We start from the raw sequence: 13802 nt of genomic DNA on the forward strand, positions 1-13802 counted from the left end.
GCCACTGAGTGCAGATGCATGTTTTGACGGCACATCTTAAAGTGCTGCAGACCTACTGGAGAGAATTTCACAGGGCACCGACATAGCTGTAACACCTGACCTCTCGGACGAAACCACGACCACTGCTAATAACCAGCGGCAAGGGGCATCAACAAATGCGGAAGACAGGCCTGATACTGAAGGAGCTGCCCAAGTTGTGCCTAGTAAGTACATGGCTGCATTTTACAACAAAATCTATTACTTTACTCATTACTCTGTGATCATTACCTTGTAGCGGAATAAGTGAACACACTTAACTGGTACTCACTCAACCACTGAAGCTGCGTATAGCACAGTGACATATCAACATTTTTGATATAGCTGGGCTCATGGCAACTCATACAAGAAATCCCACTGCGCATGCAGTCTGTGATTTGACTACAAAAAATCACTCGTGCCCACTTAGGTGAACAACAGGGAACGGACTCTGCTATTTCTTTATTGGGACTACCTTACAATCATATCATGTTCAACATATTCATGTTTCAACCGCTCTGGCCAATTGACCGCTACTGCGTTTGAAATTGATGGTGCTGAGTGAGTAGACTCCCAATTTAGGCAACAGACTACCATTCATATTTCTGTCAGTATCAAATTTTTTAACACCTAACAAAATTTAGTGTTCATTTTCTTTGTCACTGATGTTCATTGCTGCCTGGTTTGAAATAAATGATGCTGCAAACTAAATGCAAATAAATTTAAATTTTACAGGAAGACGCAGGGCTCAAGCAGCGACGGCTAGTGGGGACTACGAATTCATCGAGAAGAGGTGGAGACACGAGAGGGCCCTGAAAGAGAAGGAGCACGCGCTTCAGAAGGAGCGCCTGGCCGTCGAAAAGCTCCGAATTGAGCGAAAGCAAGAACGCTCCGAGAAAAGGCACGAGCTGAAACGAGACAGAACTGAAAGAGAGCTGCAACTGAGAGAGCGGGAATGAAAATTCATGAACGCCAGCTGCAAGCACAACTCGATGAAGCGAGCCAAAGAGAGCAGCTGTCGAGATTCAACATGGCTACTCAAGACACGACACTCAAAATTGCAGAAACGGTTTGTGATAAGTTGGCAAAGTAAAAAGCGTGTAAATAACATTCGGCTGTATTCCCAAGAAGGCAGACTAAATAATGTAATGGGGCTTCTGGCGGGGTTGTAAATCCAGCTCATGACGGTAAACTTAATTTTATTATGCAAACATTTCAGTGTTGCAGAGAAAACACTTCAACACTATGTACCTGAATTATTACAGTTGCACAGTTTTGCATTATTTTTTGTTTCTTGTAAACACTTTGTACTTGAAAATAAAGGAAGAAAAGCATTTCTTTTATGAGTACGCATGCTTGGCCTGGATTCTGAAACGTTCTCGTGGTGGTGGGCTCGTACTGTTACACAAAATAGTTGATTGAGGTTTATATAAGTTCAGTTGCACTTCACTTAATGACTGGTGGGGCTCAAGTAGTCTTGCAGGCAAGGTGACTGCACATCAAAATATGTAGACACTTGGTTACCATACATACAAGCATGACAGTTGGTCAGGATAACAGCTACCCTGTACATGCGTGGTACGGCCTGAAGTAGTATCTTCTGTTTTTTTAATGTCAACAAATGCAAATTCTGAGATGACTTTTCCAAATCCCCACTCAACAGACTGCCTGACCGCACTCAAGGATGAATTGAACTTTTGTTGGGCGGCTGTCAATGCTGCTCCTCCGTAGGGCTTCATAAGCAGTGGGCGGAGAGGATAGGCCGGGTCGCCGTATATAACAAATTCCTTGTCCAGTGTCAATGCTTCCAGCTTTTCATACAACTCACTGTCCCGAAGAATGCCTGAAAACAATCAGTTCCATATAGTTAATCATCCTTCAACGCATTCAACACAGTTCAACTACAAGAACAACGAGTGCCCGCATACTTTGTAGGATGCTTCTGCGATTGTAATGTAGTGGCTATATCTGTGTATGTGGAACTGACTAATGAACGGTCCGATCACGTTTCCTTGAACGTCATGTATAATGTTGTGACGGAACATAACTCACCAGCATCATGCCTTCGTCCCGGGTAAGGTCCATCCAGCTGGCAGATGAGCCCATTTAGACACATCAAAGTCTGGTATTTGAGCACATGTAGCCTCTTGGGCCCGGAAAAGTACAGGCGCTGGTCTTGCGAAAGTCGGCATATGGGGCGTGCTGTATCATCGATAAACGCCCAGCAGTTTCTCAGTGGAGCACCTTTACGATGAACAGCCTGGGTCAAACAAATATCAACATGAGAACAAGCACTAATGCGTTCAATTACGAAGCGCTAAAGAAAGAAAATATAACTTACTTCGCTCATAGCTTCCATGTCCGAATGTTTCAGCCACGGGTGAATGTTCATAATATTCAGGAGGCAACGGAAGTTCTTTTCGATGTGGTAGAGTACTTTGTTCGATACTCTCGACACCACAGAATAGTGACGTCCAAAATATTCTTGGAGGTCACACAGCCTGTTTGGATAGGCAAGTCTCCGGAGGCATATGCATAGGGCATCTGCGGCCGTTACCCTCACTCCCTGAGCACTAGTGATGTACTGCGGCATCTTCAGGGCACGCACGAACACTGGAAAGTCAGCTTTTTCGAAGCGAAACTGTCGTCAAAAACACTGACTCGACATTGAGTCCAAGTTCAGTAGGCCACCTCACGATGCATGCTCCCGCAGCATGAGTGCCTCTATGTCTTCCCAACTCAGGTGCGCCAGGCAGTAAGGGTCCCAAAGAATACTTGACATCGCCGTACCTACCGCACGGCCGGTGAGAAAGCGCGAACGTTTGGCAGTCTTACTCGCGCGGGCGTTCACCAAACGTTTAGAGTGGCTACAGCTGCGGTATCGTACTATGGCCTTTATGTGGCTTGAAATATGGCCATAATCTGGGTATAGCACTTGGATTGGCTCACATTGGCTGTCAACAATACGTACTTCTATTTTGATCTACCAGATGGTGCAACACGCTTCAGCTCATTACGTACGGGGGTACTACGGCGTACTAAAAGCCGATTAGTGGCAAACGACGCCACGTAACGCAAGGCGCTTGAGTGATGCGTACGTAGCACCATTCCGTAGTACTAAAACTCTCTGTTGTCTGGGTAACGGATCGGCGCGGAATGCAGCACGTCGCATTTCGCGCCGGTTGCCATCGGGCCGCGCTGACGGACGCTGGTCCCGCCTGGCGTCAGACTAAAGAGTGCTGGCGTTTTGCTAACGTAGCGTCGCTGTGCCCAGCGTGCACGCGCGTCAACGCTACATTGGAGTATATTGGGCCTTTCATGATGCACTCATGGCTGTTTTGTTAGCTCCACATATACCAAATTCGGTGTTACCTGACGTCAATGAAGGACGAAATATGTGACTGGTGCAAACACAATAATCCTGACCCGCGTGTCATGTAGGAACATGACAAAATACCACGCTCTTAGCGCGCATGCAGCCGTTTTGATGATGTCGTCAGTACTGAATGCTCATCATCATTTTTGATTGATTATGGGTCTACTTTTCGAGGTAAAAACTTGTGGCAATAAAAAAAATGATATGTTAACCTCTCACTTGTGTGATACCCCTCGAGGGGCCTTAGAGAAAAATAAAGCTATGTTATGTTATGTTTTGCTAGCTCCACATATACTAAATTTGGTATCACGTGACGTGAATAAATGACGAAGGTAACGACAGATCCAAACATGATAATCATGACACGGAAATCATGTACGGCATCATTTACGCCCACCTCGTAACGTTGTGCTGATTTTACAGTGACATATCAACAATTCTCATTCGTGCTTCGCATATCATCAATTCCCATGTACGTGGGATCTACCAAATTTTTTATGTGACAACCTTTTGCCACTCATTTTCACTGCACACATTACATGTCACACTCATGAGTTCAATACACATATGCTTGACGCGGCTTTAGGGCGAGGAAATTCCGGCCCTAATACAGCTACTGAACATATTCAGTGTTAACACTCGGCACTATGTACTGCCAATCTTTGGCCATCAAATGGCCTTTGCGCCAATAAACAACACCAATTGTCATCGTTCTAGCTAATAACGCTGTTTTGCTGTTTCTCCGGAATTGGCTGAAATTTTACAAAGCAACGTTGGCATTTATTAGCTTCGTGTTACATGACGTCACACTACTGTCATGATGACAACAGAATGTTCGGTGGCCCTGATTTCAATATGGCATCTTAGGGTGACGTTATGACACGATGGTGGTGTTGACGCCGACCGCTGTTTTTCTCAATCGCCTAGGCACCTAAGGCTCTCACTCTATTGAGAACATTAAAAAAAACACAAAGCCACTATACTCCATCTACACAGTTCGCTCTACTCCTTTGAACCCTACAGGGCTCTCAACCAAGAGGAATGCGAATCAGCCCCTTCACATGTATTCATCTATGACGTGCCGTTTGCTCAGCGTCTTCATGATATCTGCTCGCACGCTTGGAGCAAGTTAAGCGGACAGACGGCATCGCTGAAACAATATAAATGACTTCACCAATTGCAGCTGCTTCCATGCGCTTCGAACTTATAGTAGTCAACTCATAAGTTACGCTTGTATTTGCTTTATATAAGGTGCGTGATGCTTCGAGAGAACTGTATCTATGATAATATTGGTCTAATTCCAGTAGCCGTTAGAGAATTATCACCTTGTTAGGCTTAGCAGGCGATGCTAACAATAGCTTATTTAGCAAATAATGGCTAAACATATTTAATCCTTCATTGTCATCTTGAGGTGGTCCAAAGCCATAGGTCATTTCAGCATTTATTTGTTTGTACTAGCTCATTACACGGAGAGAAAGCTCAAGTTATGATCGAAACAGGGAGCCACGTCTGCCTGGCCCTGTCATGTTGACTTGTAAGCGGGACTGTCGGTGGTTACTTATACAACATTTAAAGGCGCACAACATCAATGCGAAAAAGAAAAGACATTGCCCCGCCGTGGGTGTCTTGTGGCTAATGTACTTGGCTGTGGACCTGCTGGTCGCGGGACCAAATCCCGGCTGCAGCGGCTGCATTTACGATGGAGGTGGAAATGTCGTAGGCCTGTGTTCTCAGATTTGGGCGCATGTTAAAAAATACCAGGTGGTCGAAATTTCCGGAGTCCTCCACTGCGGCGTCTCTCATAATCATATGGTGGTTTTATGGTGGTGAACCCCAAATATCAATCAATATCAAGAAAAGACATACCGCCCATCGATGTGACACGCGCCCAACAAGTGCAACTGGCGAAACCCTGCCATTTGTAAGCCACGCGGCTTTTCATCGAACCTGGCACATAATGATAAGTCTGCGACGTAGTTTGGTCTCGTGGTATTCATAGGCGCTGATTTGTTTTCGTTCAAACATCTATGCACCTCTTTAGCGAGAGAAAGTATGGTCTGCAGCAAAACTAGAGTGCCCGACGAGCTTTGCAGCCTGAGACGTGCACCTGAGCACCGTCCCGTCCACCATTTTGCCCTACCATAGCGCCGCCTGTAGTCGCTGGAATGATTGAATAGCTTTGAAAGGGCTGGTCGGTATTTCTGAACGGAAGGGATTACAGTAAGAAAATAGCAAGGTGACTGCTGCACATAAAAACAATTCCCATAAGACGTGCAATCTGCCGATTTATTATTTTCGTTGTTTCTTGAACATCAGATATTTGTTTGGGGGGGGGGGGGTTGGAAACGCGTCATTGTTGATAGTGCTGATGTTTATTCCTCCATGAGCGTAGGAAGTCTAGTGTGGCGTGGAAGCCACGCAATTACTTTCAAGAGCCAGTTGGTAGGCGCCCATGGCGTCGCAGATTCTTTGCATCTGAGCTGGCTTTGTTTGTCGATCGAGCCACTTGGCGTTATTCTTGGTACCGCATCTTTCACAAACCAGCGGATCCTCGTTGTGACTTGTTCAGTACAATCCCGCATGAGCCAATGACCTGCTCGGGGATAATACACCAACTCGGAATTCCTCAGCCATTCTTGGTTGTACGCTGTGATGCGTCTGGTTAGAAACTCGTCCTTCTCTCCCCAGAGTATCAGCGTAGATATGTTGATTTTGCGGTAAGGTAGTTTTTGAAGCTGGTCGCTGTCGTTGTTAAAGGAGCGGTAGTAATTCAGAGCCCCGGTAAGTGCTCCTGGAAAATAAAAATAGATTTGTTAGGTACACAACCAATTGAAACTAACTGCAGACAGACTCAAAAAACACCCACTGCACACAGCGCTTAAGAAACACACACCACATAAGCACTGTATGTGGTGTGTGTCTCTTGAGTAGAAGTCTGTGTTAGTATGCGACCGTTTCGAGGTATTGTAGAGTTGAGTTAAATTTACTTACAATATAATGAATCAACCATTGGCCCAACAACAACCGACTGCCGGAAGACTGCTACAGCAAGGCGAATAATGGCTGTTTGGCTAAATAAGTGTGATGTCCAATGGTGTGCACAGGGTCACATGCCAGCTTCTTTAAAATAAGCGTAATGGTATCACAATCAAGTTACAAAGACTATCTAACATGAAACTTTAGAATTTTTTCGCATGTTCATGTTTGTACAGACGCGTCCCTCTGCCTACTCCAAGAACTTCTTTGAATAGAACAACTTTAAAAGTGTCGTGCTCTTTACTCGTGCTTGAGAAACAGACGCGTCCTCTATACATGCTTCACAATTCAACATGAAATATGGCAGTGATAGTGCGTTGTACAAGCGCCCATTGCCATTGGGCGTCAGAACATACGATTATCAGATGACTGCGTGTTTTAAAGCCGGTCACCCACTACAAGAGGTACACAAACGCTAACAGAGCTTCTTGGTTCGCTAGATCGTAGATGAATAATAATAATTTAATTTGAGCGAAAGTGCCCGACACACTCACGCGCACACACACTATGTGTGTGTGTGTGTGTGTGTGTGTGTGCGTGTGTGCGTGTGTGTATGCGCGAAAACACACACGCTACTGCGCCTGTTCCTTAAGCCTACGTAGTGGGTGCATAGCAAGTTGGAAAAGATTTCAAGCGATACACTAGTTGCAAAAAAATGTATCAGGGCCATCCTTATATATGGTCAAAAAACAGCCAATAACCGCCATTGTTCATGAGCAGTTTCGTGAAATTTGCCAGTAGGCTTAGCACCTGGATCTCACAAAATGCTCACATGGAAATGAAACACGTATCTTCCGTTCATACTTTTTTTCACTCGCACGAGCAGCGTGTTCTTGCGTTTTTTTTTCGTTTGTTTCCACGCACAATGGCAGCTACGCCCAGCGTTGCTTAAACACTTCGTGTTTTTTTCCAGTGTGCCTGGCATTTATGCAACTCGTCAATAAGCGCTTGAAACACGCACTAGCAACAAGATATCGCTATCGCGTTTAAGTATTAAAAGAAAATCTTTAGGCCCCCTAATATTTTTTTTTTCACATGAGGACACAGAAAGGGAACACTTTTAAGGCGCTTCAAAAGGGCTGCTTTCAAGTTGAAAGAAAATGTAGGAGTGTTGCGTGATGGGGAATACACTCAAGCTCCACCGAGATCTGCGTACCACCGGCGGTATAGTGTATATAAATAGCTCACCTATACTATGCCACCCCAAGCATGCCACGTGGTGAAGTGTTTTAGGCGGCGCCCAACAGATCGAAGTGTCGCTGGTTCTAGTCCATGGTTGGGTACTTCAAATATTTTTCTTCTGAATAATTTTTGTGTCTTGATATATACACACTTATAAATATACGAAACATGACGGCTACTGCGAAAGTGAGCTCGAAGTGTCTATGTATTGGCTATCTAGATAAAACGTTGCTTAAATACTACCCGACTGTGTTTTGCAGTCCTGTAAATTGTGGCGGTCGTTAGAATAAGTTTCATAGTCAACTTTGTCAAATATAAGTACAATATTTGCGTAGTTGCTGCTAAATAAAGCAGCACAGGGGATTTTCATAGTGCGCTAGTAGGCTTTCTTACGCTGCTTATTTGCGGAAAGACTATAGCGGCAACTGTTCCGCTTAAAGTGGAGACGAGGTTCTGGCTGCACGTAGTGAGGCTTGTCTATTATGCGTGCTTATATGAAGTGAGTCTAGTCTACATCTTCAACGTTATCGGGTGAGCAAATTGCGTTAGACGTCATTAGTTGACAGACTTTTTAGCAGGAAAGCTAGCTTTACAATTACAAAAACGATGTATGCAACAGCAATTCTTCACCTTGAAGAGGCTCGTAGTTCCGTGGCATGTCATCTTGCTTGGCACGTTTGCGACGGCAGCACCTAATGCTCTACAACACTTTCCTAATACGCAAATTTCAGAGGCCACGTCTGAAATTATTTCGAGAAACTTGGCTAAGACTGATTTACACGTTAACATACAGTCCACTTTTAGCCGCCGGTGAAAGCTGTGGGGAAGCAGCCCACTGCACCATCCTGTGTTTTCTGTGTGGACAGAGCCACCTGCTTTAGTTTCATGAGTGCATTGCAGCCTTAGTTATCTGTACACTCATTCAAAAAGAGGCTGATGAAACTATGCGAATGCTTTTTTAGGATTGACTACCGTAAAATCTCAAGCAAGCAGGCCTACTCTTATAGTGAAAGCATGGTGAGAGAAAATACACCCTGGGTGAAAAATATTTCGAGATGGTTTTGGGAAGAGGGGGGGGGGGGAGGCTTGCTCAGGTTTGAAAGAAAACTTCAAATAGCGGCGGTAGAGCCGCCCGGGCTTCCAATAAAATGCGTTATTGAGTGGCTCTCAACAGAACCGACGCGTGCATCGACTGTCAATGAAGCAGTGGCAGGGGGTGGGAGGACATATGGAGACGCTTGGTCAGTCGTTGGTGCATATTTGAAACTTTTCGAAATGGGTAGGTGTGCTTGCTCGGAACTATACGGTAAGTTGTACGTGCCTAAATATATGTAAAGAAAGAACTCTCTACTTAAAAACAGGAAATTCAGCCGGTCTGCGTAAATCACTTACTTGCCATTCTGCGGGTGGAGGAGCACCGAATATTGAAAGACAAAGCGATGGAGAAGAAAATATATATGAAAAGTTGAAACTGAATAATTATTCCCCCAATTATCAGCGTTAAAGTGGATACCGCTCACTCGAGAACATGAAAATGATCTGTGTCCTCGGTTCCGGAAGAAAAGTGAGGACCTATAACCAAGCGCTGTTATTATTCCTAACATCTTCATTCTCATTTTTTTTTGACGGCATTGTTATAAAATAACAAAATCGTTTCATACCTTGCTGCGAAAATACATACTTGTGTGCGTATTTCTCGTTGGCGGTGAAAGACTTGTGCACCTTGTCAAAAAACCTGAGGTCTTTTAGCATCAGGTACTGCTCAGGAACTACCGGATGTCGGAAAGGAATTGTGAACCTGCAAAGAGCAAAAACAGTGCTTGTATTTTCTGCCTTCCAGTTATTCCAGGAGCCCCGAGGATGTCATCTTCCTGCGCGACTGGTATTTACTGGAAATAAATTTACTTTTAGGTAGTTTCCTGTTTCGGTGTATGCAAGACGCTTCCGCACCAAGACAGTGATTTTGACAAGACCGTTTTTGCCACAGTTCAGTTAGATCAGTTTAGGAAATCAAACATTTATAACGCGCAGGTGGCACCCAATGAAACGTTTGACATGCTCTAGCAAAAGGACATGAAATTATATATTAGTGGCTAACCGGACATATCGGTATTACAAGAAACCAAATGGTTGATGCTGCAGCCCACTCAGCCCATGAAGCAATGAGCGTGGTTTTAATTCCTTGATGAAGAACTGATGCGGCAACACAACTATACTTGCTGGCTCGAGATCTTACGAGCACGTTTTGGTCGTCTACCAGCGTCCAAAGGTGTCGCCTGTAAGAACTGGATCTTTCGCTCAAGCTACAGCTACCGTTGCATTTTCCCCGCTTCGATGCGACACTGTTATGTCGCCTCTGCTTAGCTGTTGAATTCACAAAGGTGTACTCCTTGCACATCGGTATGGCAGACACCTCTACATGAGACTTCTACCGAGATGGAGAAACCAAGGAAGAAGTCCTGTGCAGGTGCGCTTGTTACGATACCCAGCGATGCCAGCTCTGGATGGTTCTGAACCAATGAAACTCTAGGTCATTTTTTTTGTGCAATAGATTCTGGAGCCTTGGGTGTGTGCTTGAATAGCACAGAAAGCGACAGCACTTGAATACAACAAGTCCGAGTGACCACCTGTAGATTGTGTGTGCTCGCCCAACTGTGCTCGTGATTATGTGTATCTGTCTTCCTTCTCTTTATCGCTTTTATACACTGCATTTCTTTCATCAGTGCAGGGTAGCAAACTGAATGTGCGTCCGGTTAACTTCCTTGCCTTTCTTTCCATCAGTTAGTATGACCAACCTTTACCGGCGCATTGTGTGTAGCGCAATCAATGCGGGTGATACAGAGCGCGGAGCCAGTCCCCGCCCCGTCAACTAACGAAGCTGATCGGTTCCGCGAAGGCGAACGTGGGAGAGCTGCGCATGGCTAATAAAGGCAAAACCAAGGGTACGGCCGCACGCCCAGTCCCGCTCCGTTTTTTCTGTGCTGGCCCGGTTTTCGAGCGGTCCAGATGCAACGACAGCTTTTCGGTTTCGGCCGGAGGGGATGAGTCCGCAAGCTTTCTAGGTTGCTGATTGGATAGAAAAGACCGGTGGCCCATAACGTCATCGCGCAAGCCGGAGTCGGTTGTGAAACATGGCGCTAGGCTGAAGCGACGAAGTGAGTGGCAAGGCCTAGTCGGTAGTCGCGTAAAAAAAGCTTATTTGGGCATTCTTGCAATTCCCACTAGAGTTATTGATCATCCGCGCATATTTTCATCGAAAGGCAGCACGCCGGCGCAAACTTCCTGCTCTCGTCACTGGCTGCGATCGCCGATGGAACCCGACGGAGAGTTGTGTTTAACGCGAGGTTCGGAGACCGACGATTTCGTGTGTTTCGTGCAATCGTTCGCTTACACTTGGAAACCGGAACGTCAACATCTGCAGGTGTCATCTTCGGATGACACATACTTGTCGTCAAAAGTTTTCGATCACTGCGAGCAGCGCTTGTGATGTGCGCCGTGTTCGTGGTTCATTCGGGAGGAGTACTAGGTGATGACACAATCTGCGGTGATCAACTTTATCGCCGTCATTCGACATGTTCTATGGCGTGTTCGCTGCCTTGCCGCGGGCGATATGCTGTGGTGACCGCGTCGTGTCTGAAGTGCTCGATCGTGTCCCCAGTTGACTAAGCTTGCTCACGGGATACTGGTCGCGGTATGAGCTTGCGATGTTCTGTAGTGGTGCTAGACGCAAAAGTTATTTGGGGCATGTATGTGCTCGGAAATGTGCGGTGAATAGGTGTTGTCAGTGGAGCTTTATTGTGTATCTGGCTTCTCGATACAGGAATTCCATCAAACTTGACATATTTGCAAGATGTTTCAGCGCGCGAACAAAGGAAAAAGGACAGGGTAGACAGAAAGAGCGCTGACTTCCAACTAACTTTATTTCACAGAGTGGCAACAATATATACTGCTAAAATAACAGAGCAAAGAGGATGATAACAGAGCATGAAGGTAAAATGCAAGCCTAATCTACAGATCAGCAACAAAACACGTGTGACGGGTCCTCACATTGTCTCAAAGCCCAGCCAGTTAATCACATTCAGCCTGTGATAAAGCAATCGATGATGTGCTTACACATTTATCTCCTAGCAAGCGTATTTTTTCGGCTTCGATAATTTCTCGGGTTAGCTGGTCCTTGTGCCTTGCCAATATTGAGCACTGATCAAAGAGAGGGGTGCACCCACAATCTCGGCAATGAATGCCAAGATGCACTTGTACCACATTGTGCACATTGTTTAGGTGTTCTCGGAGGCGGTCATTTATGCGCCTGCCGGTTTGCCGGACATAGATGCACCCACACGTCAGTGGAATCAAGTATACGACTCCCACTGCGCATGGCACGTAGCGTGTCCTGTGCGCGACATAGCACGAGGCCGAATTTGCACGAGGTGCATTGACCCGTTTGCAAAGCCTCTGCGATGTTTCCGGTGCAGAAAAAAACAGAAGAACGTTGGCGTCTCGGGCAATCTTTTTTAGCCTGTGTGAGACGTCGTGCACGTAAGGCAGTACGACAGGCCGGCTCTTTCTGACACTGTTTCACTTATCCGGTTTGTTGCCTCGCTTCACAACAGTGACCAGCTAGTCCCCCATCAAAACGAGAACATGCGCGGGGTAACCATCTTTGGTGAGCCGCACCACTTGTAGAGCAAAGCTGTGGTGTACCATCTGGGGGCAGGACTTCTTTAAGGAATTGGCAAGGCAGAGGTCAGCAATGCCCCGCTTGACCAATTTAGAGTGAGCTGAGCTGAAAGACAGAAGTGGCTTGCCGCTTTTTGGTTCATACATCCAGCAAACATGTCGGGATTCTAGCAAAAGCTTCAAATCTAGAAACTTCAGGTTGTTATCAGTGGGTGATTGATGGGTTAGAACTAGTCGTTTCAGGCACTCCCGGAAAACAGTCAACACGTCAGAGGAAATGGTCTGAAAATTTTGACTATCGCATATCGACAACACTAAATAATCATCAACAAAACGGCAAACTTTAAAAACTACAGAGTCGTCAAGCTTGTTTGACAAGACACGATCATGATGGGCTAGAAATGTCACTGAGAATGGGTGCCAAACATGAACTAATACATATTCCACTTTTTTGTAAGTAGTTTTTGTCTTGCCATGAAACAAAAGTGGCCTTCAAATAAAAACTGATAATTTTAATAAGCTGCTGTTATGAATTCCAATACGCGTTTTGAACGCTGATGATCCTAACCTGTCTATGCATTCTTCTACACACTTAAGTAGTTGTTCTCTCTACACATTTAGGTAGCAGTATGTATTCTTGCCACTCTGTGAAATAAAGTTAGTTGGAAGTCAGCGCTCTTTCTGTCTACCCTGTCCTTTTTCCTTTGTTCGCGCGCTGAAACATCTTGCAAATATGACTGCGCACCAACTAGCCCAAGCTTCCACTCTTGTGAGCATCAAACTTGTATTTGTTGTCTAGTTCGCGTGTGAATTGTTTCAAGTTCTTTCCGCACTTCCACGCTTTGCTTTCATTCAGTGCTGTATTAGATACGAGCAAGAATGTTGGAGTCATAAATGACAACTTCAGGTAGCGTTTAAGTCTAACGTGTACACACAGAAAATATTACACAGAAAATTTCACTCAACGGAAGTCATGATGCGAAAGTCTTCTTGATGTTTCCTAACCACAAAGAAAGCGTATCGATTGTCAAGCGAAAAAAATGCCACGGTTCCCTGCAAATTTCCATATAGTAATTGAAGGCTATATGCATATTAAAAATACAGTATAACTAACCAAATCCTGTGTTCACTATAAAATCTGTTGACGTACAACTGTCACAACAACTTATGTCAAACTTTCATGGCGGTTATGATGATAGAAAAGCCAACCGAGTTGCCGAATTCGTAACTTTCAAGTACCTTGCAGATTGGCTTTTGCCTATTGTTATTGGCATATCTTTTTGCCATGAACATTTTATTTCATGCAAACAAAATTTACCCGTATTAACCAAACAGTTTTCTTAGGGGATTGTACCAGTGCGTCCTGATTAACAATTTAGTTTGCACCTGGTGCTGGATACCGTGTCCTGAAACTACTCATGCCAGTAAAATATTCCCATGAGCTATTTTGCGCTGTCGATGATAGGCTGAGAAAAGGGCACGGACAATAGGCGTCTTCAGGTGTGTTTGACTTAAA

At 45.1% G+C, this 13802-nt stretch overlaps 1 protein-coding gene and 1 pseudogene across 7 annotated transcripts in view; both read right to left on the minus strand.

Annotated features, from left to right (window-relative positions):
• Window positions 1-1108: 1108 nt before the first annotated feature.
• LOC142765295 (uncharacterized) lies at window positions 1109-5564 on the minus strand (annotated as a pseudogene).
• Window positions 5565-5656: 92 nt separating this feature from the next.
• The window catches only part of LOC119167612 (AB hydrolase superfamily protein YfhM), a 58568-nt gene continuing 50422 nt past the window's right edge, over window positions 5657-13802 (minus strand). For 3 of the 7 annotated variants that reach the window (XM_037419117.2, XM_037419116.2, XM_075866034.1), the window contains exons 7-8: window positions 9271-9407; window positions 5657-6182 (exon numbers count right to left, since the gene is read on the minus strand). In XM_037419117.2, coding sequence (XP_037275014.2) covers window positions 5764-6182; window positions 9271-9407 — 556 coding nt within the window. In that variant the 3' untranslated portion in view covers window positions 5657-5763. Of the gene's footprint in view, window positions 6183-9270; window positions 9408-13802 lie in introns of those variants that run through there. The other 4 variants (XM_037419118.2, XR_012884151.1, XR_012884152.1 and 1 more) reach the window with 4 other exon arrangements.

Source organism: Rhipicephalus microplus, chromosome 6 (genome assembly GCF_043290135.1).
Source record: "Rhipicephalus microplus isolate Deutch F79 chromosome 6, USDA_Rmic, whole genome shotgun sequence".
In the NCBI taxonomy this organism is placed as follows: domain Eukaryota; kingdom Metazoa; phylum Arthropoda; class Arachnida; order Ixodida; family Ixodidae; genus Rhipicephalus; species Rhipicephalus microplus.